We start from the raw sequence: 27,169 nt of genomic DNA, 5'->3' as shown, positions 1-27,169 counted from the left end.
TATTATGTAAGATTATAGATTCTGGCAAGGCTGAAGATTTTGCTCAGATAGCTGGCAGCTAATGCCTCTGGCAATGCAAAGAGGCCAAGGTAAATGGAAATCAACATTATCAAATCGTCTCAAACAACTAGATAGGATGTTTCACTATTAGTTAAACAGTGACACGTGATAGATAGATAGATAGATAGATAGATAGATAGATAGATAGATAGATAGATAGATAGATAGATAGATAGATAGATAGATAGATAGATAGATAGATAGATAGATAGATAGATAGATGTGATTGCGTAGCAACAGTAGAGGTGCAGTTATCCACATTAACCATTGGGTGGCGACAAACGCGCGTGCATTATTGCAGGACGATGGGCGTGGTCAGTGCGCACTTCCCTCTCCAAACAGACATTTTTTCAGCTGACATTTTACCACTTGAGTCGAAACGGCCCACTACCTGATCGTAGCGGCATCAGATCAAACTGACCTTGGTTTATTCTATTAAGGGTTGCTTTTTTCACCGATCGGATATCGGTAAGTGAAGGGAAACCGTCAGTTCGATTTGCTGTATCGTTTAGTTGTAGTTAATAGTTGTAGTATAAACAGTGGACTATTTTTTTCCACGGGCGTAGTGACGTTATCGTCCCAGACCCCTTTCTGCTGTCGTTTATCAGCTAGCAGCTAGCTAACGTTAATGTGCAAGCTAGCTTTCTTCGCGGACTTAGTCAGTTTTACATTTAATGCACCGTCTGTCTGACGTTAATCCTGCCGTACCGAAGTGTTTTCGCGGCTGTAACTAATGCTTAACAACACCGTGCTCATTGCGTCTTCTGTAGAAGAAGAACAACTTGTAGTCATTTCGAAACGACCCTGTAATGCGGCTGCGGAAGGAGGAGCATTCAGGTTCAGTGTGAAAATATGGAGGCTTAATTAAAGGGTTTGGTCAGCATGACTGGCAGAGACACATGTTAGTGGTAGCCTGTGAAATACTACCATAACAACGTCACAAAATCTGATTTTTAGATAATGTTTTATAGGCTAATACAAAGGGTTCTGGTAATATTGTTTAGGATACAGTGGGCGGTGGCGCATGTTCCCGTCAGTTCTGTTATAAACATTTACTTAATCCAGCTTTCTAGCTTTATATATCAATTTTTATCGGTCTTCAACTTTTACCAAGTTCATTCCAACCCAAACGCCCCCCAGTTATATCCAAGAAAACATGATGCTGTCCCTTTATTTGCTCACTGTAGTAATGTTCATACTATGACAAGGTCTTCTATTTTTTTTTTTTTTTTCTCAAATCAGAAGTCAAGATGTTTTACACATGTGGACCCAATGAAGCCATGGTGGTGTCCGGTAAGACGCTTAATTTCTTTTGCCTGCATCTCATGATTTGCACATTTATTTCCCATCATAATGCAGAAATGATAGGAAACCAGAATATTCCCTGTCGGGTAGTGAAGCACTTCAGCCTCCATGAATGCTGTAATATTTCTACAAACTTTCAGGAAGTCATTATACTAGAGACAGGTTTTGTGTACCTTGGATCAATAAACATGTATCATGTGAGTGACTTAATCACCATGTCTTGTGATAAAATGATATTGATTAACACTTACTGACTCATAGGAGTACAGTAGGAATTTTCCATTTTACTATAATATGTCGGCTCACTGTCATGAATAAATTGCATAACTCAGTTTGTTGTAACCCTGGGTTGCACGTAGTCCGTGACTCTTGAGTAACCAGCTGGTTGATAATGAATGATAGTGTGATGTTTATGTTATGTGCTTCCCCCCTCCTCTCTTTCCATCCAGGCTTTGGCCGTTCACCTCCTCTAATGATTGCTGGAGGGAGAGTGTTTGTCTTCCCCTGTATCCAGCAGATCCAGAGGTGATGCCATTTTCAGTCTCTATTTCCTCCATTTATATTTTAAGTACAACATCGCTTACTGATTTATGTATTGTCAACAACAAGGGAAATAAATGTTGATAGAAGATAGCGATAAAATGAATAATCAGTCGGCCTATTAACCAGGCTGATATCTGGCATTTTGAGATTAGGCGGCGTTGGCTGATGCCTTCACTCACAAGGCTGATTAAACAAAAAGTGTATGCAGACATGTGAGCAATGGTGCACAGTCTTTTTCTCCGTTTTGATTACCTTTGGCCATTTATTTACTTGATTTTTTTTTTTTTTAAATAAGTGCACTACAGACAGTGCAGATCTGCTCTAGCAAACAGTGACAATGCAGAAAATAACATTAGTGTCAAATAAATGTTCAAGTAGGTTCAGCAGTTGTGTCTCTTTTGTTATCATCATTGAAGGACATGTTATTAGTATTATATATCGGCCATTGGCCCTCCTGCTCTCTACTGTAAGTATGTTGATCACTAATGGAGGAGACATTACCAGCTGTTTGTTCTCAGCAGCATGGAGGAGGAGGAGGAGTCTTTGTGGCTGATATCTCACAGATTTTCCTCTGCATCTCTTTTGCTATCCCTTTTCGTTCTTGCTCTTTGTTATTATCTCATCCCTTTGTTTTATTTTATGCCCTTTCTTGTTAGAATCACACTCAACACCCTGACGCTAAATGTGAAGAGTGACAAAGTCTACACCCGTCATGGTGTTCCTATCTCTGTCACTGGCATTGCACAGGTAGGCTTTGAGAATGGCGTGACTGAAATGCCAGCAATGATATCTATTGTTCAGATGGATCTGTGCATGTTTCAACAAAAGAAGTCATTGTAATAGATTAAGCTATTTTGCCTAAACACCAAAAGCCAGGGTAGGGGGATCAGCTGCTGTTTAAAAGAAACACCTGTCTGCAGGAACAGGCTGTTGCACACACAGGCCTTGGTCTGTCTGTATCACTGACATATTAATGAAGGATTTACAGTATGAGGGGATTGGAACAAGTAACTAGTGTGGAATTAAAAAAAAAAAAAACATACAGAAACAAAGCCCCAGAGCAAAGGACTCACCAGTACTGTGTATATAAGCACAGCAAGGCTGAAGTTTATTTACTGTTCGTAAGTAAGTCAAATAAGGAAAAGGAAAATGACACTTGAACAAAGGTCCCAGGCTTGATGGAAAAGGTCAGAGAGAGATACTCCCATTTAATGAGTCATTGGTTATTTAGCAAAAGGAGTTGCATGTTTCAGACAAGTACAAAATGAAAAGAAGACTGTCTGACTGTCTGACTTTGAATTTTGGTGTTACTGTCTTAGCTGATTTAGTTGCTTATTTAGTCTGATTTTTACTCATATCAGCATGGTCAGTGGCTGCTGTCATTTCCCCTCTCAGGATGGTTTGCTCTGTGTTCTTTGTCTCTGCTTTCTCATCTATTTTGGCCAACAGTTCGGTTTTTAACGGTGTAACTGACGAGGATTACCTAGAAAAAAAATGCCCTCTGCATGATCGGTGGCTTTGATATTCTTCCTCTGATCTGGCCTCTTAGGTCTTCAGAATAACTTCACCAAAACTAATTAAAAACTTAAAATCTCACGCTTTTTCGTAGACGCTCGGCTTAAAAACTTGTTGACAAATATAAATGTTATAAACGTGTAAACAAAGGGCAGCCATGCTGCCATTAGAAAATGAATACAGTTAGCTGATAAGTAGCCTGATAAGCCACAGTCAGACATCAATACAAGCACACATTAGACTGTAAACCGTTAATCAAACCAATAGCTAACCGCAGCTAGTGAATGTTTGACAACCTTATCACACTTTAGCAGTGAGCAAGTGTTTCTTTGGTGGTGACAAAATGTTAATAAACTACACATACAGTAAAACACAACATAAAAGGCATAATGTGTTGACTGTCAATCCAGCATCAGTAGAATCCATAAAGATAAACCGTTTCCTGCCTGTAATGCCTGCCCTGACATGGGGAGCTCAGCAGGGGACGTCTCCATCACTTCAAGGCCCAACCCGTGCCAGATTTTAACTGTCAACAGCAATTAATTTCATGTTCTGCCACAAGTCCAGCCTGCCGCTCGCCTCTTCACGTTTTCTTCTCCTGTCTTTTTCCAGGTGAAGATCCAGGGCCAGAATAAGGAGATGCTGGCCACCGCCTGCCAAATGTTCATGGGCAAGTCTGAGGCTGAGATTGCCCAGATTGCACTGGAGACGCTGGAGGGACACCAGAGAGCCATCATCGCCCATTTGACTGTGGAGGTTGGTGCACTGACATTGTCCAAATGGATTTGCTGGATGTTTTCCTCCCGTAAAAGATTGTTTAGAAGCTTTATGTTTAGGATTAATCTCTGTTAACCACAAATTGAATGCCCATAAGTAGTATGCCAGGACTACGATGACCATATCTCTCTTTGTGCACAGGAGATCTACCAGGACCGTAAGAAGTTCTCCGAGCAGGTCTTCAAGGTGGCCTCCTCTGATCTGGTCAACATGGGGATTGGTGTGGTCAGCTACACGCTCAAAGATGTTCATGATGATCAGGTACTTTGTGTCTGTTCAGGTTCATTTTCTGACAAAATTTGGTAATTGAAACACCACACGGCACACAAATTACTGCAGCAGCAGGAATCTGAAGCGTCATTATGAGCCTTTTTTTTTTTTTTTTTTCATATGAAAGCTTTTAGTCTTGTATGGTTCACAGTAATGCACTTAGTTGATTGATATTGACTCACTGTCTCTGACTCAGCAGACCCTCAACCGCTCTGTACAATAATTAGGTCTAAGTGCTTTAGTGGTAACCACACCATCTCATGTTTTTGTTTGCCTTATGCCGTGCCTTCCTTTTTAGGGGGCTCCAGCTGTGTTGTCTCATACTTGACGCTCACTGTTTGCCCCTCTCTGTGTCTTTTCTGCCTCTCTCAGGACTACCTTCACTCTCTGGGCAAAGCCAGAACAGCCCAGGTGCAAAAGGACGCCAGGATCGGAGAGGCCCAGTACAAACGAGATGCTGTCATCAGGGTAACATACGCTCTTTTGGTCTTTTTCTTCGCTGTCATTCTGCCTGTTTCCGCATATGGATGATCTGAAAACAATAATAGTCCATCATTTGAAAAGAAATACCAACATTTCTTGGTTTCTGTCTTGCTAAATGATACATACAGGAGGCCCATGCAATGCAAGAGAAGGTTTCAGCTCAGTATAAGAATGAGATCGAGATGGCAAAATCCCAGAGAGACTACGAGCTGAAAAAGGCAGCCTATGATGTCGAGGTCAACACCAAGAAGGCTGAGTCAGAAATGGCCTATCAGCTCCAGGTACTGTCATCCGATCTTCTCAGGTCACGCTGTGGATTTTTGACAATATCTAATTACTTTTCAGTGATTCTCATTTGATTTTTCCTTTTCCTCTGCTTCCCTCTTCAGGTTGCCAAGACCAAGCAGCGCATCGAGGAGGAGAAGATGCAGGTTCAGGTGGTGGAGCGGACACAGCAGATTACGCTGCAGGAGCAGGAGATCATCCGCAAGGAGAAGGAGCTGGAGGCCAAAATTAAGAAGCCTGCAGAGGCAGAGAAATACCGACTGGAGAGGCTGGCTGAGGCACAGCGGTGAGTGCTGGAGCATAGCACTGTTCTATAGCTCTGATGAGAGTTGAGCATCTTTAAAAAATCAAAAAGGACAAAGTTTAATATAAAATCACTTCAGACAGTTAAACAGTTTGCAATCTCTCTCCTTCCTCACAGCCTGCAGCTTATCATGGAGGCTGAGGCCGAGGCCGAGTCCATCAGAGTGAGTCCTGCCACATGCCTCTTTTTTTTTTCTGAAACACTCCCTCCAGATCACATTTCCGCCTTCCCCTCCCTGCCTGTTAACCATATCATATTTGCTAAACATCATTACTGCCCGGGCTTGTATTCCTGTACGCTTCTAATGTCATCTTAACTTATCTTCTTCTCTTAACTTTGTACATTCAGGTTTTTTCTTCGATACATTTATGCCTGTGTGTGTTTGTGTATGTGTGTGTTTAGATGAAGGGCGAGGCAGAGGCCTTCGCCTTGGAGGCTAAGGGTCGCGCCGAGGCAGAGCAGATGTCCAAGAAAGCCGAGGCCTTCATGGAGTACAAAGATGGAGCCATGGTGGACATGCTGCTGGAGAAGCTGCCTCTGGTCAGTCGCACTCCTGTGGATGAATGAATAGATGTTGTTAGCATCACAGCTTTTTTTTTGGGGGGGGGGGGGGGGTGACATATAGCAAAGGGCCCGGGCTGCTGCAGTCAGGACTCAGCCTAAAAAAATTTAAAAAATTTAAGAAATGTTGTACCAGCTGAGCCACCAGGTTATGGCATTAGTTTTATTTTACTCTATATTAGTTTTAGGTGATCAATCCACATTAAGCTCATTCAATGTCAATTTCTTTTTTTAAAATCATGCTTCTGTTGACCACTTGCTGTGGTCATCAGCTTGGAGGGCTCTTCATACTAACTTAATTTGACTGTAACGTAGGTTTACGTCAGTTAATTTGTTCCTGTACATTGTCAGTTAGGACTTCTTCATAGTTGTTCTGCTGATTTTATGAATCCAAATATTTCTTACTTCACAGTCTTTCGTTACATCCACCCACAACCGCAGCTTCCTGAATAAGAAGCGAAGTAGCTCTCAATATCACGTGCAATTTCCTCAGTTCCTGAAAAGCTTATGCTTCCAAAAAAAAAATTCCTTTGATTTTAAGTTCTTCTCATTCAAAATGGTGCCTTTGGCTCTATTTTACCCTGTTAATCACAACCACATTTTGTTTTGGATTGATTTCATCTTCCTCAAATGTGTCTTGCTAAATTTTAGTATTAATTCCTCTGTTCTTTCTCATCCTGCAGATGGCAGAGGAGATCAGCAAGCCCCTGTCGGCAGCCAACAAGGTCACAATGGTGTCCAGTGGCAGCTCGGAGGTGGGAGCGGCCAAGCTTGCTGGAGAGGTGCTAGATATCATGACCAGGCTGCCTTCTGCTGTGGAGAAACTCACTGGAATCGACATCTCCCAGGTAAGCTGGAGTATGTGTGTGAGAAACAGATTGATGTGAGACTGGTGCGGGTGGTAATCATCTCATGTTTCTCTCACTGACTTCGCAGGCTTCAGGAAAGACCACCCTTGTGCATTAAGAAGAGAGGATGAGAAGCAATCAGAACAGGCATCACCAATATCCAAACTTGGAGCTTCAGATCTCCCTCCTCGTGCCTATAACCACTATAACAACTCTGCAACACCGTAGTCTGATTGTCTCTGTGCATGCATGTGTTTCACTTGTGTGTCTTTTTTTGTTGGTTCCTCGTGTCCCTGGTCTGAGCTGTTGTGCTTTCTGCGGTGGGAGACAGCAGAAGCAGAAGCGAGCGATCCAGTTATTGATGGAGGAGACAAAAGCCTCCGCCCACTTTCAACCAGTGATAGTGCAAGTAGGAACTCCTGTCCTTGTTTTTCTTACACCTCACCGTCTATATGAAAGTTCCTATCTTATCGTGCTGCAATCAGCCTATAATTTTCCCTGCATAGGGACTAGGTCAACAAACTAATTATTTTTTTTATTACTTTTTAATGTAGAAAGTGTTTATGGCTCAAAGTTTTTTGTGCCTCCAGATTCATTAAATAGTTCAGAGCCTCTTTATAACAGCATCACTGCATAGCTTTGTGTGTGGGCGTCATGCTGTCGTCGTACGTCTATATTATTCACTTAAACTAATCTATGTATTGTCTCCTCTTTGTGTACTCGTCCAATATAAAGAAACAGAGTTGTGGTGCTGCTTGTTTACACCACATCTCTGAGCAGAAACTGTTACTGGACCCGAAATCATATCAGTCGTACTGCAAGTGGAAGGATTTGTGCTTCAGAGTGAAGGGGAAGGAAGTGGTTGGTGGAAAGAAGCCAAAGGGGTTTCCTGTGAAAAGCAATGAAAGTATGTCGTCGAGAAAACAATGCTGAATTTTGACTTGCAGCTGCAGTGTCTTCTAGAGTCGTGGCATTTATATGGCGAGCATAAAGAGGGACCCTCACTAACCGGCCAGCTGACTAACTAGCCTGCTGCTTAGATGTAGTTGAAGCTAACGTTCAGGAGGCTTTACTCTGTGTGCTGATTTTCCATGACAATGTGATGCCGAGTATTACAGATTCTGACAGATTTTAGCTCTCACACTCATGGAAGGTTCTGAATAACAGTTCACTACCTCTGATTGGGAGCTGATTTATTTCTTTTTTCAGACTCCACACTAAGCTGCCAAGCCTTATGAGTTTTGTTATCGCCAAGTGCCTGGTTAAAACTCCTCAACAGTGAAGTCAAGGTGACCTCTCCCAGTAAGGCCTATAACACTTTTCTGTCAGGTAATCCTGCCGCGTATGCAACTGATCCAAGCCATTGGCCGTCATTAACAATGGCGGTAGATGAAAGCCAAATCTGTCTCTTTTGTACGTTTTCCTGACTAATCTCTCACTTCCATTCAGAATGCGCTGGTGCATGTCTATCACTTAAGTTGACAGCAGTTTTTACATAGTGTGGAAGTTGTATAGTAGTGTGAGATTTATCTGTAGTGAAATGTTCTGTAGACAATAAAATATGCTATAATCACCGACACCTGTTGGCATCTGCTTTTTTCTACCTCATTAAGTTAACTGAAGTGGTTGAGGATTCATTTAAGACCACATGGAGCACACTAGAGATGAATAGATTCACAGAAAATAAACCTAAACCTTTCAAAGATTATTTTACCCCTTGGTAATGATTTACAGACCAAACGAGGAATGAATTATTCTATAAAACATTTGGTAGATTAGCCAATAATGGAAAAAAAAAATCCCTAGTCACAGCCTGAGATCACATCTTGATTTATTTGAAAAGGTTAACTTTATTAAAACATCTACAAAAATAGGCAACGATGAATTACAATGGCATCAAGGTAGCAAGCGTTCTACAGAGATACAGAAGACCCCAAATGTAACAAAGAGTTTTCCATATATTAGTAAAGGAAATTACAATTCTGTCCTTAAAATATGTACATACTATTATGCTCAACTTCAAAGACACCAAAGGACAAAATCAAGACACCAAGGAGTGTCTAAGTACATACAGTATATATAAAAATATGGGTTTAGCTGAACTACAGTGTATCAAAAATGACTCATGGCACAGTAAACATGTATTACGTGATGATCATCCCAGGACTGATTTACAGTGCTATACAATCAGTAAGGTAGATGCATTGATTCTACCACAGTCAGCTTAACGTATTAACATGGGATAATGCAGAGGTTGATGTTGACATTCACACTAAAATCAGGACTCCAAGCGTTCCCTGGTTGAGCCATGCCATAACTGTGTGTTCTTAAGATACAGTAATGCGTTTGGATGAGCAAAGACTGACTGATCGATGAGTAAACACCCGTCTCCACGCTGACAGCTTCAGAACAAAAGGTCATACATTTAAAATGAGATGAAATGATGGCGCCATCCCATTTTTTTAAATAATATTTTACATCTAATGGTTCGGCAATGCCTTGAGGGAGAGGATTTAAAAAAAAAAAAAAAAAAAAAGGCAGGCGGACTGTCCTGAATTTTGATCTCCCTCGGCAGATATCTGAAATCACTGCAGGTAAATTGCATTCGAATCCACATTGACAGGAATCATATCAGGCCCCTCACAGAGAAGAGTGTCATCGTGGCCAGGGATATGCATGTAGGATTTAAAGTGCAGCTGGTTGTGGAATTTATATCTAAGCTTTGTGTCTGGATCACAGCCAGATCCCCCAAAAAAAACAAAAACAAAACAACTGCTAAAACACCTGAGCAGGTGCATCAGAAGATGTCCCCGGCTGGCAGTACTGTCTCTGCTTGGAAAAACGGTTCCAGTTTCACTGGCAGCGGCACTGTCCTCGTCTTCTGAGCCCGTGTCCTCAGGTTTGAGAAGTCCTTTTACTAACAGGGACACAGTTCTTCTCTGTGGCTCAAAGATGGCATTCAGAAACTGCTTTTTGACTTTAATGGACAGGGTGTATGTGTGGGGGGGGGGTCGGTGGCTGAGAGCAAACTTGACATAATCACATCGCAGAGAGGGGGCTGCTGCTGTCTGGTCCACAATAACTTTGACTTACAGCTGTGGATGTGGGGCACTGAGGGTCTGGGGCTGAGAGAGAGGATCGATGAAGGGTCAAAAAACATGGTGAGATCTCATCACTCACACTTTATGTCAGTTAAAATCGTCTCAGAGACATTTAGTGGATCATTGCTTTTTGTGTCTCAGAGGGGCAAAAGGTGCTGAAGCCATGAGTAATCCTGCTGAATCAGACTGATTAAAATGAATACAGTAGGCTGTACTCGACAATCCCTGCGTACGCTTGCACGCCTGAACGAGGGGAGCTCTGTGGAGAGGCTTGTGTGTCGCCTGCAGTGCACATGTGCAGTGCAAACTGTTCATTTTCTAGCTTGCTATGGTCCTACTTTGGAGTATTTTCTGTCATTTAGCCTCTGCAGCGTCCCGTGTCATTAACTCTACACCACTTAAATCACCAGTCACACAAACCCTCTTTGTTCCTTAAGTATCTGAGAAGAGAGACAGTTCCTATGCAGACTGCACCCACCACCAACCGCTGGGAAATGTAGCTCGGACTGTTACCTAAAGCTGGGGTTAGTTTTGCCTTTGGGGTTGGGGTCTGATGTGGAAATAAACCGAACCAGCGGTGTCTCAGCCCCATTCACCAAAGAAGAAGTACAAATATAAAAAGCGAGCGACCCACTGTCCCTCCTCCTCTGCCTCTGCTGTGCAGCACCTCCACCACACCTTCCCGCTGTAGCAAGGACGCATAAGTGTGCGAGAGGGTTCCCATCCTTAGCGTTGTTGTCTTTCTCCTCGTCGTGTCTCTCTACACCATGTTCATGGCGTCCTCGGTGAGAAAGGAGTGGATGTAGGCGAAGGACGGGCGGAGCTTGCAGTCTCTGTTCCAGCAGCTCAACATGAGCTCGTAGAGACCCTGAGGACACACGGCCGGCCTGCTCAGATACACCTGTGAGAGAGAGAGAGGGAGAAAGGTGTATGGAGGAGGAGGAGGAGGAAGCAAGTTTTGTAAAAACAACCCTGATATCAGATAAGCTGGGACGCTGCGTAAAAAAAAGAACACAATCATTTGCAAACAAGCTTCACTGACAGTTTTACAAAGTGTCCCTGAGCTCATGTCATGATATCCTTCATCCAACACGTGTCTTTAATCGGTTTTAAGAATTGTGATTTCAACAATGTGCTTTACTAAAAACTCAAGCATCTGATATCTTGAACCTCCACGGTCAACGATGAGTTTGAGCTCTGGCTGCCGCTTTGCATTCATTAGCATCTGTTATTCTATGAAAACCAACAAAAGCCCAGTGTGAAGCAGAGTGAATGACAGCCTCAATCAGCAGAAACAAAGACTTTATTATTATCTGAACAATTAACTGACACTTGACACTTAAAGATAAGAACATTCACATAAACTGAGGACATTTTGACATACCCAGATTCATTTAGAGCCTACAAAGTACATATGGGCTACTTTATACCCCAACATCTGTGTGTGTGTTTCTGCGTGTTGTACCTGTCTGCCCTGGTCTCTGAAGAACTCCCCAGCGTTGTCGATGACTTGTTCATCTGTGAGGTTGGAGTACGGCTGCTCCTGACAAACGCTCAGCATCTCCCACAGAGTGACCCCGAACGCCCACACATCGCTGGCTGTGGTGAACTTTCCCTGAGAGCGCACACAAACCACGCAGACAAACACTTCTTCATCCTCAACGTCACGATCTCCATCGGTATCAAAATGATCATCAGCAGCATTATCACAGGACGGCAAACTGTTGGGAAGGGATGGCATGTGTACCAGATTCCTCTTGCTATGATTCATCGTTTTTGGATTTGAGTTTTACTCTTTGCTCTGGTAAATCATTTTGAATTACGGCCCTGACAGCATAACGTACTGCAGCTTCAGACAAAACACAAGCAAACACAAACAAACACAGAACAGAAACTGTTTCCAGGAGAAAGCTTGAAGTGTGCCATCTGTAAGCATGTTGGAAAATGAGATGCACTCGACTTTTTTTCATGTGTCCCCGTCTGTGAATCGCTCTTTAGTGTCCCCTGGAGACAGTTTCTGTTCTTGTCTCTGCTACTTGCAGCGTTTCTGTATTTGCTTGTGTTTTCTCACTTTGCATTTAGCATTTTTCTAAATGCTGTGCATGTGGTGTCCAGCTAGTGAAAATGCTTTCTTCATTTTCTGATGTGTTGTCTGTCTTCTTGTGTTGTGTGTTGAGCTCTCAGGGCCACCGTAGTAAATAGGTGCAAGGCAAATTAAGTTTGATTGATTGAGATTTTGTTTAAAGGAACAGAGGGGGCTTTACTGTGCAGCATCCAACCATCACACACCACACATCACTCCTGTCCTCTCACCATGAGGATACACTCCCAGGCCATCCAGCGGATTGGCAGCACAGCTCTGCCCTGGATCCTGTAGTAGTCCCCAGCATACAAGTTCCTGCTCATGCCGAAGTCGGCTATCTTGATGTGACGCTCACCACCCCGATCCTCTCCGGTCTCGCCCCTCTCACCCCCGACCAGGCAGTTACGCGTGGCCAGATCCCGGTGCACGAAGTTGAGGGAGGAGAGGAACTTCATTCCTGATGCGATCTGGCTGGCCATGGAGATGAGGGCCGGGTAACTGGTAAAAGTTGATGGATAGACGGAGTAAAAAATAACTCAATGTCATGACTGCGTGTTCACTCGTATCTGTGTATATGTGCGAGCATGTGTACGCATTTCTGTTTTACCTGATGGTTGGGGTATTGTGTGAAGGCCCTGTCTTGTCCAGAAGCACTCGGTGGGACAGATACTGGTTCAAGTCTCCACATTCCATGTACTCAGTGACCATGCAGAGGGGGTCACTGCTCACACACACTCCCAGCAGACGGATGATGTTCGGATCCTTCAGGCGAGACAGGATCTTCACCTCTTTCAGGAAGTCGTTCCTACCAGGGCGAGACGGAGGAGCGAAATGCATCAGAGTAAAGAAACCTCTTTCAGGGTCTTTCTTAAAAATAACCCTAAATTTCTTAAAAATAAATGACTTTAAAAATTAAAGCTTCTGTGCAACATTTCTGATGTTCCCACTGATGTGAGAAGGCTGCTGATTCCTCAGTGAATCAGCAGCCCAGTCTGCTGTTCTATGCAGCTTTCCACCTCATTGATTTGTTTTGTTGGTCAATATGTTTGTGTTACTCTGTCTCTGTCAAACCTCCCATATAAACCTGCAGACAGCCACTCCAAGCACATGAGCTCACATGGGCCGATTTCACCCGCCCATTTAATGGGCAGAGGAGAAAGTAAAAGGCCGCTGGTTAAAAGAGGACAAACATCCAGAAAACCACAGAGACCCAGATATATTTTCTGAGGAGCTGAGGGAGCAAATTAGGTCTAAAATGTGAGAAAATATTGGACGTGTTGGTGTATGGTGTTGTTGCCCTGTTTCTGCTGAACATGTTGGTAATGTCATGTAGTTGATGACCAACACATAAGCTATAAGGACCTGATAATATAATATGTGAAAGCTGGGTGCTTTGATATGTTTTGAAGTCCACATTCTGAACTTTCCTGACTCTGACATACACCTCTAAATATACTCAGATATTCCTAATATTCAGTGCTGCAATTCAATGAAGAGAAGATAAGCCGCGCATAATGTTACAGACCTGGCATTCTTGGAGGCGTCTGGGCGCAGTATCTTCACTGCCACCAGCAGAGGGCGACCTTTTCTCACATTGAAGGGGAACTCCAAGTTGGGAAGGTCTTGAGGGCTCTCGATTTCGCACAGGTGCACCTGAAAGAAAAGCAGACATTGTTAACACACAGTCACCCTTCCACCCACACAAAAAGACACATTTTTGAGGTCATTTCTCACCTCCCCAAACTGTCCCTCTCCCAGTTTCTCCTTGAAGATGAGGCACTGGCGTGGCAGCTCCGGCAGCGGGGCGGCGTCGGCCCCGGGGCTGGAGGAGGCCAGGGCGGGCACGGCGTAGGTGTTGTTCCCGGTGACGCCCTGCAGGCTCACGATGTCTGCCTCAGCGTAATGAGGAACGCTGGGAGGCAGTGGGGGAGACACGGGGGGAGACAGGGAGGGGTAAGGAGGGGAGCCAGGGTATGGAGGCGGCTCCTCCTGAGCCAGCGGGAAACCCTTCTCCATGTCCATGTCCAAACCACATGCTGAAGGGAAGAGACAGTCAGGGTGGATTAAATGGAGAGAAGAAGTGTGTGATTAAAAACAAAGAGCTTTCTGTGAGTGAACCAATCAGATGACATCACATTATTAGAGTCAGGCCAGTGTTCAGACACTTGTTATGAAGGGATAATTTGTATTCAGGGGAACTTCATTAGATGATGACAAAAAAAAATAAAAAAAAATGTAACTCAGTACAAAGGTTTTGTACAGAAATAAAACAGACTGAGAAAGTTACAGAGGTAAAAAATAAAGTGAAGGACAAAACAACAAAACCAAATCAGACCGTGAAATTTTAGCAAAGGTTTAAAAATATCTTCAGCTCTACTTGTTCTGACTTGGTACAAGGTCATTCATCATTGTCTGCTGGAGTTCTTAATTAAATGTCGGGGGCCACTAAAAGACCTTAGCCACAACACACATGCTGGGGAGCTGCCTCGCAGTGCTGATTACTATTTCTCCTGCTTAGCTCCTGGACGTCGATCAGGTGGTGCGGCAGGTATCAAAATCAGGAGAGCACACAGGTGAGCTGCTGGTGATGGATGAGTGGGCGTTTTTTCCAATCAATCTTTCTGGGACATTGTATTGGTCTACTGCTGTACTTGCTGATAAATTTTAAACACCTCTTAAAGTTTCAATTTATCAAAAGGTATAACAATCTACCATTCAACGCCATCAGCTTCCCATGAGGGTCTGACAGCGCACATAAGTCAAAACTTGTGGGGAGTGTGGCTGTTGAATGCTAAGTTGTTATATCTTTGTTAAAATCATAATGCAGATGATGGGAAACTTTCCAGTCTATTTCAATGTGCACATGCCCATGAATAGGAACAATGCATTTTAATTGTAACCGTTATGTAGTGGCTTTGTGATTCTGCAGATGTGAGCTAAGCTAAGCTCACCATTGACCATAAGCGACAATAAGACTGAGTCTACAGCCAGCAGCTCTGTGAGGCTACACTTTGAAACAGCAGTGCCCTGAGATAAACGCTAATGTTAGCATGCTAACATCCTCACTTCCTCACAATGTTTACATGCTTTTGTTTAGCAGGTGTTTTCTGCGTTAACCACCTTTGTTTAGCGTGTTAGCAGGCTAACCTCTGCTGATTTGCACTAAAGACAAAGTACATCTGAGGAAGATTGAGCTGTCATTAGTTTTTCATGTATTCCACAAATAACCAAGGTGATTACAATTCATCCCAAGAGGGGCATGAACCTGTGTATTCAATTTCATGGCAATCCACAAAAAACATTTCACTCAAAACCAATCAACCTAAAGGTGGCGCTAGAGGAAAAGTCAGGGGTTCACCAAAGTCAGGATACATCCTCTGGGCACCGAAAATGTAACGTCAACTCGTCCAAAAGTTGTCCAGATCATTCAGTCTAGACCAAACTGTCTGTTTGAGTTTTTGTACAATTTGTACAATTCCCCAAAAACCAAACCATCCCTTCAAACAAAGTGTGAGTTATGTTGGGAGGTGAGCGAATGAGAGTGACTAATTATGTGAGTAACAGGAGGGATGATGAAGGTTAGACACATGCAAAATAGACTAATCCCATCTCTGCTGTGAGAGCACTTCTAAAGCCCCAAACCCCGGACAGACTGGTAGGTAGGCAGGTAGGCAGGTAGGGGCCCCTCCTGACTGTGTTAGCCCAGTCTGAGGTCTCTTACCCTGGGGCACATTGAGGCTCTTTTCCTGAGCCTGAGTGGTGCTGGGGACGACTAGGGGTCTCGAGCCTTTTCTGTGATCTGACAGGAGCAGGTGATAGGCTGGGTTGTTTAACAGCAGGGCTGGGAGGGCACACACGAATGAATGAACACACACACACACACACACACGCACACACACGGGACGAGGCGGGGTACACGCAGGAACCATGACACGGATCACACAGATGGTACAAAGTGGCACGTGACACAAAATACACACACACACAACAACAACCATTAGCATGACACCGTTAGCATATCCATTATGATACAAAGGAAGGAGGAGGGGTTGCAATGACACATTGAGCACAGAAGAGAAGAGCATAGCAAGAACAAACAACCAAACATGACAAAAAACAGCGGGTGAAATAATGTCTCTGTTACTCATGTTATTTCAAACTCACACAGGCGCCTAGTAAAAACGGCATGCAGACCTCCTGCGGTGCAATGCAAGTGAAGGAATGCCTTCTCTCCCTTTACTCCTCTTTCTCTCCTCCCTCTCTTCTTTTTCTTCCCCTCTCTCAGAACAATAGCTCCTTTGTGTCCCCTGTGCGCTGTGCATCTTTTCGGAGGCACTCTTCCTCGCGGGGAGTTTGGTTTGATTTACTCTTGTTTGGTGTGGTGAAATACATTGTAATACCAGTGTTTTCTTGATATGCGTGACATTTTTTTTTCTCTTGCTGTTTCTCCTCTGCAAATGAGGTTGAGCTTGTTGGCGCGATGAACAAACAGAGGCTGAACACAGGCACGCAAAACAAACCACATCCATATTTGTAGAAATGCAAATTCTGAACATATGGATATTTGCACTGTGTCATTTCTGCTGACTCTGTGCCAACTGTGTGCGGTTGACTACAGCTCAATCTTTGTCACCACCTACTTAGCATGTGGTATGTTTCACAGTATGCTAGCATGTTGCATGTCACACTACTCATGTTCTAGGTCACGCTACTAAGTTTTTTGGGACTGAACCACTCAGCTTCAACACAAACCACTGATCTTATCCTCTCATTGAAAGCACTTCATAACTGTGTGATCATATATGTGTGTGTATGACTTACCTGTGCTGTCTCTGTGATCTCGCGGCCGAAGCAGAGCGCTGGGCTCCTGATACTCTCCTTCTCCCTCTCTGTCATGGTCGCGGTCATCAGGGAAGGTGTGGATACGCTGGTAGCGGCTCGAGTAGCTGTGTGTGTTGTTGATGACCACGTTGTCTGATGGGACTGACAGGTGAACCCGCAGCTCGTCGCTGGACAGACTGCCCTGGGCCTGGGAGGGCAGAGGATTCATTTGAAGGTGATGTAGGCTCAGCTGAGAGTTTATTAGGCATCGATAGCTGAAACTAATGCAGTCTAGTGCAACAGCTCTGCAATAAATCCTCTCTTCATGAAGGTTATGAAGGTTGTACTGTTCATTCTTTTTCCATGGAGCTGTTTTAGAGGGGTGCTGATGCAACTTTCTATAATATTATGTCTAAATATTAGTACCTACGTCCCTCAATATCACACAAAACAGTTCAACAGCACCCCAAACTGCCTCTCAACACCTTCAAAACACTTTAGAAAAAAAAAAACAATCATGTCCTTCATGAAGGTAAGATTTATTGCAGGACTGTTGTGTTACACTGCTTTAGTTTCACCCAGCTGTGTCTAACAAACTGGCAGCTGAGTGTAAGTCCATCATTGCAATCCGTAAAGCAGATGGTGACCAAACTGTGGAAACAACCTCTAATCTTTGAACAATTCGTAGGAAATGTAAAAGGATTCCCACAACACACCCAGATGGAGGCACAGTGGTAGCCCGCTCAGCTCAGCCTGCTATCAGTCATTTAAACTCGGTTAAAGGGACAGTTCGGCCGAGAGGAAACATGTTCCCACTCTGGGTTATTTGCTCAGAGGAATGTGGCTGTAATGAATGATTGTCCGGAGTAGCTGGGGCATCCAGAAGTGGAGGAGAGGGTTTTTTCAAAGCTTTGAGCAACACAAATAAAAATTTAATTTACCTCAGTTGTGCCTGGGTGGTAACAGAAATCTCAGAGATAGATGTTACAAAAGTTTGGCTAATAAAACTGCAAGGGCGAACCGGCCCTTTGATGCTGCTGAACATGAACTCAGCAGGTACAGTCCGCTTTGCCAGCTGCACGCAGGAATGGCTGCTCTTCACTCACCTTGCCCAGTATCTTTTTCCAGTACTGCCTCCACAGAATGACAGCGATCACAGCCAGCAGCAGAAGTATGATTCCCACCAGGCAGCCAATCAGAATAGCTGTATTACTGCTGTCATCTTTGGCTACAGGAAGGCCCGCCCTTGGAGTGTTAGCAGCATTTTCTGGGTCTAGAGGAGGGAATACAGGAGGAAATGTTAGGCGCTTGTGGCTGTGACTGTCTGAAACCTGCTGTTATATTTGTGGATCTGAGATAATGCACATTGTTTATTTGTGTGTGTATGACTGCATGCGGGCATGAGTTAATGCACTGTTCAATCTGAGAGCATTAGCTCTTTCAGCGCGGTCACGCGCTCGTCGGGGTCATACACACCAACTTCGTTTCATCAGGCTTACTAAACATCTGATGGGGATTGTCTGTTTGAGTATGCATCCAGTATGCCCACTCATACCACACAGCCCGCTGCCCTGAGAACAGAATGTGAACACTGTTTTGCTTCTCAACAGCTTTGTAGTCGACTGGAAATGTCTGAATCATCTGGTTATTTTCTTCTCCCATGAAGGTCAAATTCGGCATGTTATTTGAATTAGAGATGAAATAGCCAGTATACCTCAGCGTAAAGTTCGCTCATAAACAAACTCCTAAAACCAGAATAAGTGATGGTTTGGAACAAACGGCTCACTTGAAAAGACTAAAAACAGACATATGCACTATATATGATGCGTTTATGTGCATACGCAAACATAAACCCGCGAACATACACAAACACACACGCATTTATAGATTTACACACCACATTGTCGCGACAGAAAACAACCCCTTCCTCGCTCTCCCTTTGTCAGTTCAACACCATGCGGGTAATAAATAAACCCAAACAAAGCAGTTCAACCACAGCCAGTAACAAGGACAAAGCAGCATACACACCACAGAAAACCATTTCCAGCTTTTTAAAAGGCCTGTTATTGTTTAACTGTGTAGAACAGAGCCAGTTTCCCCCCAGAAAAACAAACAAAAAAAACATGCAGTTGGTGAAACCGCAGGAAGCCAAGTTGTTATTGTACATAAATATAATGTACATAACTCTGTTAGTGTTTTTCCTCCAGCTGTATATCTTCAACCCAGGGGACAGAGCCCAGTGCCAAAGCCTGCCCCTCTAATCCCTCCTCCATTATACTTCATAGGCTCTGCTGAGCAGGGGGACAGTTTTAAGATGCTGGAGGAGGGCCAGAGCGGATGGAGTTAGCTCCCGTCCCTCGCTTCATCTCTTTCTGACTCTTTTTTTTTTGCTCTCTCACCTGACAGCGTCCAGTTACCAGTGGTGTCCATCATGAAGGAGGTGGTGGTGGGGAGTTCTGGAGGAGCGAGGGATGGACAAAGGAGGAATGTGTGAGAAGAGAGGAAGACTCAGAGGAGGGTGATGAGGAGAGAGGAAATCAGCGATGGCAGGATTCTGGCTGATTGAACATCCCTAAAAGTTCACTCCAACTTTTTAAAAGCCAGAATGAGATGGTAAAAAATGTAAAAATGCTAAACTGAAACATATGACCTTTAATTTTACGCCAGATTTATCCTGCTCTTTAAGTCCAGTGAAATCTGTAACATAAGCATCCAACGTTGACTTCAGTTCAGAACATGTTGGCTCAGAGCCCAAAGATTTCAACTCTGGTGATGAAGAGGGAGGCGAGTCAGACGTGGGCCTCCTTCGGCACCTCCTGCCTTTGGCTCTGCTCGAGACACAAGGCTTAGACACACTGCCGACATGCTCGCACTCATCACAGCTGGAGAGAGAGAGCTGGACGTAGACGTGAGAGGTGGTGAGGGAGAGATCGGGGGAATTAGAGAGAGGGGTGGATGAAGCAGGATGGCGGGTGACGAGGGGGGGGCAGACGGAGAAAGAATGGATGGTGGAGGGAAAGATAGTAAATAGAAGAAGATGTGAGGGTGGAGGGCAGGAGGATGAAGGTGAAGTGGAGTGAGAGTGGGGCTCACCAGAGGGGCCGGTGGTGGTGTTGGAGGAGCTGTGGCCCGATGTGGGAGAGGAGGAGGTGTGGTTAACAGGCGGAGGAGAGGAACTGGTGGCAGGAATCTCGGGACGATTAGGAGGAAATGAATCAGTGTCTGTGACGTCGTCCTCAAACGGCTCTGGATGAGGAGAAACAGAGAAAGGGAGGGGGGCAATTTAATGAAAATGAATCATGTTTTATATGTTTAGGGAGTTTTCATATGGCACAACGCACCGTCTGGTTGTCTTCGGCTGTTGGGAAACAGTGGTTGTGGTCACAGCTGGTTGTGTTTCCAGACAAACAGAATTAATCTCAGACGATTATGTTAATTATGTTGTTTTTGACAGGGAGCTGAGCTAATCCTTATTGACTAATCTGAATGATTGTGTATTGACGAATTGTTACCTTGGTGACCCTAGTTAACTGGCCGAGCAAACTGTTTGGTTTGAAACTCGCCAACATCTCTGCACTGTCGTGTGTTTAATGGAAACGTCAGCTGTTAGCCGGCTGGATTAGTGTGCAAACAGTGTGTCACCCAGGTGGACAGCTCAGTCGATGCGATTCGTGCTGAAGATCGAGGACGTGCTTGTACCAGAGGACCAAATCTAAGTCAGCCCTGTCTCGTATGAGAACATTTGGATGCAAGATTTGTCTGTTTTGGTGGTGTACACTCCGACTATTGCGATTAATCTTAAAATTGTCTTTTTTTGGCTCATTTTGTGCAACTATTACAGTGTATGCCTAACAGTAGTTTAATGCACCTTATGAAGAGGAAGGGCCATTTATGGGAATTGAACACCAGAAAATATAAATAAAAATGACATTTTCTGTTTTAGGCTTTGTAAACTTTGTAAACCAAACCAGCTGATGGAAACTCACTTTCTATTTGTTACAACAGCTCCAACATTCATCAGGTTTCCATTCACACAAAGCTCAAATCTTAACAGAATTACAGAAAATTGCAAAAAGGAGATGCAAAGTAATATTAGAAGCTACTAGACTCGAGATAAACAGTTGGTGGCGCTGACTGTCCCCTCAGCTGCCAGCTGACATCATCAAGAGAGCGCCAGTTGAACCTCAAATGGTGGAAAATGTCGTGGAAACAGTGACGGACATGTGACATTTCCGTTTGGTCCAGCTGTTTTTAATACAGCTGAAAGGAAAAGATTCTATTATGCAAAGTGATCGCAGTCAGCTCAAATAAACAGGCGACTGTGTAATAATTGTGACAGGCCCAGTCAGGACCATGAAGCATCTACTGGTGCAACAGTCTGGTGCGAGTCCAGAAACAGACACGCCGGACCACCGCTGGGTCAAGTCGCTTTAGCTACCTTAGAGCGATGTGATTGCTGATTCTTCTCACGCCACGGCTGACAGTGTTTTTGAGCAGAGAGGACAGCCTAATTAGTCACAGCAATCTCATCTGGAGAGCAGAGTTCTCTATCTGACTTCAAATCACACGGGCGTAAATCCTACCTCCACAGAAGATACTGAAACCTCATTTTCTATTTACTGCATGGGTGTGATTCAGCCGTAAACAGGACATAAGTGAAGGCAAGACAACAGATGGAGAGGAAACAGGCCGTTTTCCTGTAAACACGTTGTGATTCTGATAATAACATCTATGCTCACATTAGGTCTATTTACTTCTAAGATGCCATGTTTGACCTTTCCAATATCTGAGGTGAGAATTACGCCTTCTAAACACAACAGTTTGAATTGTCTGTCAGAGACTGGACGCGGTCCTTGACTGTGATGAACACTGATACCGAAAATCAATTCAATCAACAGCAAGGACTAAAACTTCACTCTTCTTCATTCATGATCTGTCAAGGAAAGTCTGGAAACAAATGCAGCTCATCAGATTTCTGGGTTTCACTCCACTTGGACTTTCACCCAGAGTGCAACAGCGATTTTTAGGTATCTCTCTCGCTGTAGCTGCTGTCTATATTTAGCTATTGTTTGGGCAAAGCCAGATCTCTACTGGACCTTCAGGACAGTGCCAGACACAGTTGCTAGGATATGCATGATGCAAGTGCAAAGCCTCTATATAAGAAAAGCTGCCTTTCAGAGCCAAACCCTCCCCCTCTCCACACACACACATCTCACATGCAAAAAAAATGTGTTGCTTCAATTCTGTTTCCTACCAGAGAGGAAGGATATCTCGCTGATGAGCAGCCAGCGGTCAGCGAAGTAGAATTTGCAGCAGAGGATCTGCGCCGGCCGGGCGCCCAGCGGGAGGGAGATGGGCCGTGAGGAGGGGTCCTTTAGATCCTCCAGGGGCACGGGCAGAGTGAGAGGAGAGGACCAGGGCTGGAGGATGCCAGGCTTAAAAAGACACTCTACCTTGCTGAAGACTCGCACGCCCTGGGTGTGGCGGTTGTTACTGTGCACCTACAGGAAGGAGACAGCAGCGTAGAGGAGGGACATCAGACAATCCTTTAACCATCGACACATCTGAATTAGCTCGACCTTTGTGCAAACATCCTACGAACTGTGGCCTTAAACATTCATTATTTGCAGAGAGGCAGGAGGAGATTCAATTAAAACACATACATTAATGACACATTCTCATCCTGTTCAGCTGTAATTGCTTTGGCACAACTTCGAGCTGAGCGCGATTACAAATGAACAAATGTAGAGCGCGGACGGAGGAGAAAGAAAAGGACGGGTTAGAGGAACGCGTACGGCAGGAGACGGATGGAGGAGAGCAGAGGATGTATCTCTGCTGTTTTCACAAGCAGGGAAAGGCCACAAAAAGAGAGGAATCCATAAAAGCTGATCTAATATATGAGGCGTCGTTGAGGCTGGAAGGAGGAAGAGGAGCTTGAGGTGAAGAGAGAGAGGGATGTGGAGGAGGATGGAGTGTGTTTAATTAGAGAGGGAGAAACTATAGATCTGAGAGACAGAAAAATAAGGGGGTGATGGTTGGAGATTTTTATCCTCCGAGGGAGAATAGGTGGTGCGACGGCTGCTCTGACAGGTTTGCTATTAACCTCACACTTACTGCAAGGCCAGCCACCCTAACCTAATCCACATGTTAATGCGCGCACGGTCGCGCACACACGAGACGCGGGAAGAACAGCTGCAGCTGTAATTGATTCTTAAGGTGGGTGGGGACATGTACTGTATGTTGGTGGTGGTGGTGGGGGCCTAATAAGTCAACAGAGCCAAGGTAATTCACTACTCCTTTAGGGAAAACAGCTCCAATGACCTGCGCAAAGCTTAATTTGAGAGCATAACTTTGCATTCATTATGTTTTGCTTGTTTCCTCATAAATCTAACCTACATTACCAGCTCCCTCTGATCTTTTTCTCTCATTGCTTTATCTTCCACATGAGCGCACAAAGAAGTTTTTCCCAAAGGATAGAAAAGGATCTTTACAAAGGAAAAGGCTGTTCGCAGTCTGTTGAGGGTCCTGTAGGAAGTGCAGGTCATGCCTGGCCAAAGGTCAAAGGGCAGATTTCCCCTTTGGGAATGTGATTAGGTGCAGGTTAAGTCAGAATTAGGTTCAGGTTCCCACTCTTTACTTATTTGACCTGTGCGTCTGACACATCCGCTCTGCCAGGCTAGCATAACGATGTATGTCAGCTGAGGTTAGTGAGGACAAACCACTGGGGAGAAGGCAGGAAAAACAGGATAAGCCTTGGAAAAACACTGGGAATACCGCTGGGAAACATTTTAAAAGGTAACTGAGAAACACTAGAATAATAATGAACATGTGAAGAAAAAAAAAGCTGGGGGAACATAAGCAGAAATTTTGGATTGCAGTCAAAACCAGACCTCTAAAAGCTTACTTGTCACTTTATAACACTGACTGGGGATTCGTGCTGTTTAATATGCACATGTATAGGGTGAATCCCACCCAAACCGACATTCCAACCCGCTTCCAACAAGACAACACAGTTATAACTCACACTGGTGTTGCTTCATATCATCATCCCCCCCGTTGCTCCACAAACTAACCCCAAAAGCCACACAGACGCACAAACAGACTGTGATGCAACTCGGTGGCACCCAGAAAGCCGAGCGTAGACGCACTGTCCCATGATTAACAATGGCACATTAAAACTAATTAAATGGGTGCAGAGCTATTCCAGTCAAAGCGCTGCTTTCGGGTGAGAGGGCAGATCAACGTTATTATATATATACACACAAACACACACACACACAGACACACAGACATGCATATATATATATATATATATATATATATATATATATATACATATATATAAATAACTCTGCTGCTGGAGTTTGTTTTAGAGGTCATGTGAGTTGAAGCTACAGGAATTTCTGAACAGTTTCATCAGATGCAAAAAGAAACCATCAGCCTAATGTCCTGCCATAATCACAATGACATGCTTGTCTTGGGCTACTGGGATAATTAATTAACAAAAGTAATGTATTAATCAGCAAATTGTCATTGTGCATACTTACATACATAACACACAGGAATAATGAAGACGGTGTCCTCATTTTAAAACACGAGGGAGCTACAAAAGCTAAATAAAATCACTTTTAATGCTTAAATATGCAGATTTATGCATCAAGGTGCCTCAAAATCTAATCAGATCATCTCCTCAAAAGGCAGAGCAACTGGCGCATCAAGAAAGTTTGCATTGTGTGTTTGTGTGTGGGTGTGTGTGTAGGGTTTTTTCAGATTAGTTTTTACTGCTTTTGCCTTCACTGGATATTTGAGTGTTTGAGGAGAAATGAGGAGAGGGGTTTGACATGCAACTGAGGATTCTGCTCTTACCAAGTTACAGTGTGCGTCTTAACCACCGAGCCACAAAGACACTCTGTCTTCTGTCTTATTCTTGACATCCTGTAGGTTCTGTATAATTCTCGGCGTGTGGACGATCTGAGCTGCGGTGCCTCATAATTCACATTACAGCATATTTCAGAAGGATGGTCTCCCTGAAGACACCGACCGGGAACTGTTTAGCTTTTAGCCTTGATGACATCTCTGATTTACAGGCAGCTCCAGGCTGTCTGAGATTCCAGCGGGATAACAATGTCCTGCATGACCCTCTCTCACAATCCACACACACAACAACACACGCTCAGTCACACAAACACAGCTCGTACGGCCCACCTGCATGGTGTGGAAGACACGTGGTTTCTCAAAGTGGAACTCAATGTCCACGCTGCCTTGCCCGAGGGCTTCTCGGCTCCAGCCCACGTAGTCGTACCCGGGCCACACCCTCAGCTCCTTAGTTTGTATGAAGTCGTCTCCTCCCAGGACGCCGTCGCACAGCTGACCCAGGCCTCCAAACTGCATCCTGCACACAGACATTTATTCACGTACCGGCTTGCAGATATGCATAAATAAGCTAATATACCTATTGCCACATTTCCACTAGCGCGGCTCGACTCGACTCTACTCTACCCGGTTGTTTTGTGTTTCCATTAGGGATAGTACCTGGTACCCGATACTATTTTTAGTACCTGCTCTGGCGAGGTTCCAAGCGAGTAGAAGCGATACTATGTGTGACGTCAACAGCCTGTCGGCCACTGATTGGCCGGAGAGTGTCGTCGCTGGTCTGCGACGTCCAAGAGCGGGGAAAACAACAGGGAAACAGGGAAATGGCTGCTCGTAAAATTTCACCGTGGTCCGTCGATGAGGTCCAGACTGTTCTGGGTTTCTTCTCTTGCTTTGTGTGCGACAAAAAGCCACAAACCGGGCAGCAAATACAACATCGCCTCGATGTCCTCCATCGTTTGTCGGCTCTGTTTGCGTCGCGTACAAATTGACGTCATGGCAGTTTCGCGCAGCCGTGGTATGAAGACCCCGCCTACGTTGAGGAAGTACTCTGAAGTACTCAATTGTAATGGAAACTCAACCAAACCAAGTAGAGTAGAGTAGAACCGAGTCGAGTAGAGCTGGAACTGTGTAATGGAAATGTGCCATATGTGTCATTTCTCTTCCCCTCTCTCACATACACACCTCAGGAGAAACAAAGCAACACAACAGGGTCACCAAATAGGTCCCCTCACTCCGAGCCCTCTGAGTCTCTCCCCCACGCACACACAGACACACATCTGCTACAAATACGTCTGGATTACATCAAAAGTGTTAGCTCACCCGCTAGCAAAACATTTCAGCCCCATTAACCACACAGCCCATGCAAGCGTGGAGCCCCCCCCCCCCCCCCCCCCCGAATTCTTAGTTCACCCCTCCTGTGCTCCCTGCCAAAACTTTATGGTCAGGAAACATGCCTCAAATCCCAGAGCAGCTAAAAAAAATAATGTTATTCCCTTTCGATTAGGCGGACACCAGAATGATCTTTCAAGAGAGGATTTGGCCCACTTCAGCACGAGCAGATGCGAGGAGAGCTGCGGAAAAGCTCTCCGTATTTCACTGATCGAGGCACGTTTCACTCCACGTTGCTGACCGGAACACGTGTGAGTCTTTGTGATCATATTCACCAAAGCAGTGTTGAAACTTACAGCCAAGGTCGCGTCAAAACCAAATCCAAGGGCGCAACGTGTGGGGATGTATGGAAATAGGAAGCTTAGTCATGAATAACTAGAATTACTGCCTCACCGTTGTTTGCCTCCTCCAACCTGTCAGGCAGCAGTTTACATCCATGCCTACGCACGCTCATATAATATATGGAGTGAAGACTTTAAAGGAATTAAATAAAAGGTATTAAGTGTCTTTTTTGGCAAAATGGAAGCGACATATGAAGAATGACTGATAGACGATGCAACAACTATCACCTGAAGCTCAATATCAGCAAAACCAGTGAGCTTGTGGTGAAAAACAATGCTTCAAATATGGATGCTGCTGCAAAAAAGCTGTAAATTGTAAAAGGACACTTCACATACATCTTCAACCAGGCGGAATCTACACAATCAGCACAGTTTCAAGGTGGACGCCCAAGATTAGTGTCACCAATTCAGGGTCTTATCAAATGTGAAATATGGTCACAATCTCCCCTTCTGCTGCTGAATATCTTACCCTTGCTCAGTGCTCCCATCGTAGGTGGAGTCGTTTAGATAGACGGGCAGGCCAGACAGGTGCATGACGTGACCCACCGGAGCCGTGTAAGCCTTCAAGCCATCTGAGTACGACAAAATATTCAGTATTAGTAATGTGA

At 44.5% G+C, this 27,169-nt stretch overlaps 2 protein-coding genes across 6 annotated transcripts in view; one reads left to right on the top strand and one right to left on the bottom strand.

Moving 5' to 3' along the window:
• The first annotated feature begins 412 nt into the window (after positions 1-412).
• On the top strand, positions 413-8,528 carry flot1b (flotillin 1b). Its single transcript, XM_070966425.1, has 13 exons — positions 413-528; positions 1,303-1,353; positions 1,815-1,890; positions 2,565-2,655; positions 4,036-4,179; positions 4,342-4,461; positions 4,843-4,938; positions 5,082-5,234; positions 5,343-5,524; positions 5,660-5,705; positions 5,945-6,082; positions 6,787-6,951; positions 7,040-8,528. The coding sequence occupies exons 2-13, from the start codon at positions 1,311-1,313 to the stop codon at positions 7,067-7,069; spliced, it is 1,284 nt and encodes a 427-aa protein (XP_070822526.1). The 5' UTR covers positions 413-528; positions 1,303-1,310; the 3' UTR covers positions 7,070-8,528.
• A 253-nt stretch (positions 8,529-8,781) lies between these two features.
• Positions 8,782-27,169, bottom strand: part of ddr1 (discoidin domain receptor tyrosine kinase 1) — a 41,169-nt gene continuing 22,781 nt past the window's right edge. Inside the window, exons 7-20 of one of the 5 annotated variants that reach the window (XM_070966253.1) lie at positions 27,031-27,133; positions 25,162-25,348; positions 22,211-22,457; positions 20,050-20,202; positions 19,356-19,412; positions 18,063-18,229; positions 16,957-17,164; positions 15,857-15,976; positions 13,870-14,171; positions 13,661-13,788; positions 12,743-12,940; positions 12,366-12,633; positions 11,518-11,667; positions 8,782-10,953 (exon numbers count right to left, since the gene is read on the bottom strand). In XM_070966253.1, coding sequence (XP_070822354.1) covers positions 10,813-10,953; positions 11,518-11,667; positions 12,366-12,633; positions 12,743-12,940; positions 13,661-13,788; positions 13,870-14,171; positions 15,857-15,976; positions 16,957-17,164; positions 18,063-18,229; positions 19,356-19,412; positions 20,050-20,202; positions 22,211-22,457; positions 25,162-25,348; positions 27,031-27,133 — 2,429 coding nt within the window. In that variant the 3' untranslated portion in view covers positions 8,782-10,812. The remainder of the gene's footprint in view (positions 10,954-11,517; positions 11,668-12,365; positions 12,634-12,742; positions 12,941-13,660; positions 13,789-13,869; positions 14,172-15,856; positions 15,977-16,956; positions 17,165-18,062; positions 18,230-19,355; positions 19,413-20,049; positions 20,203-22,210; positions 22,458-25,161; positions 25,349-27,030; positions 27,134-27,169) is intronic. The other 4 variants (XM_070966254.1, XM_070966257.1, XM_070966256.1 and 1 more) reach the window with 4 other exon arrangements.

This window comes from Chaetodon trifascialis, chromosome 7 (assembly GCF_039877785.1).
Source record: "Chaetodon trifascialis isolate fChaTrf1 chromosome 7, fChaTrf1.hap1, whole genome shotgun sequence".
NCBI lineage: Eukaryota > Metazoa > Chordata > Actinopteri > Chaetodontiformes > Chaetodontidae > Chaetodon > Chaetodon trifascialis.
The sequence above is the reverse complement of the archived record's forward strand: the minus strand, read 5'-3'. Positions and strand labels throughout refer to the sequence as shown.

Excerpts from the sequence above, each read along its gene's own strand:
- flot1b (XM_070966425.1), top strand. The coding sequence starts at position 1,311 with ATGTTTTACACATGTGGACCCAATGAAGCCATGGTGGTGTCCG. Across the intron at positions 4,939-5,081 it reads AACGAGATGCTGTCATCAGG|GAGGCCCATGCAATGCAAGA; the intron begins GTAACATACGCT and ends TGATACATACAG. Across the intron at positions 6,952-7,039 it reads CTGGAATCGACATCTCCCAG|GCTTCAGGAAAGACCACCCT; the intron begins GTAAGCTGGAGT and ends CTGACTTCGCAG.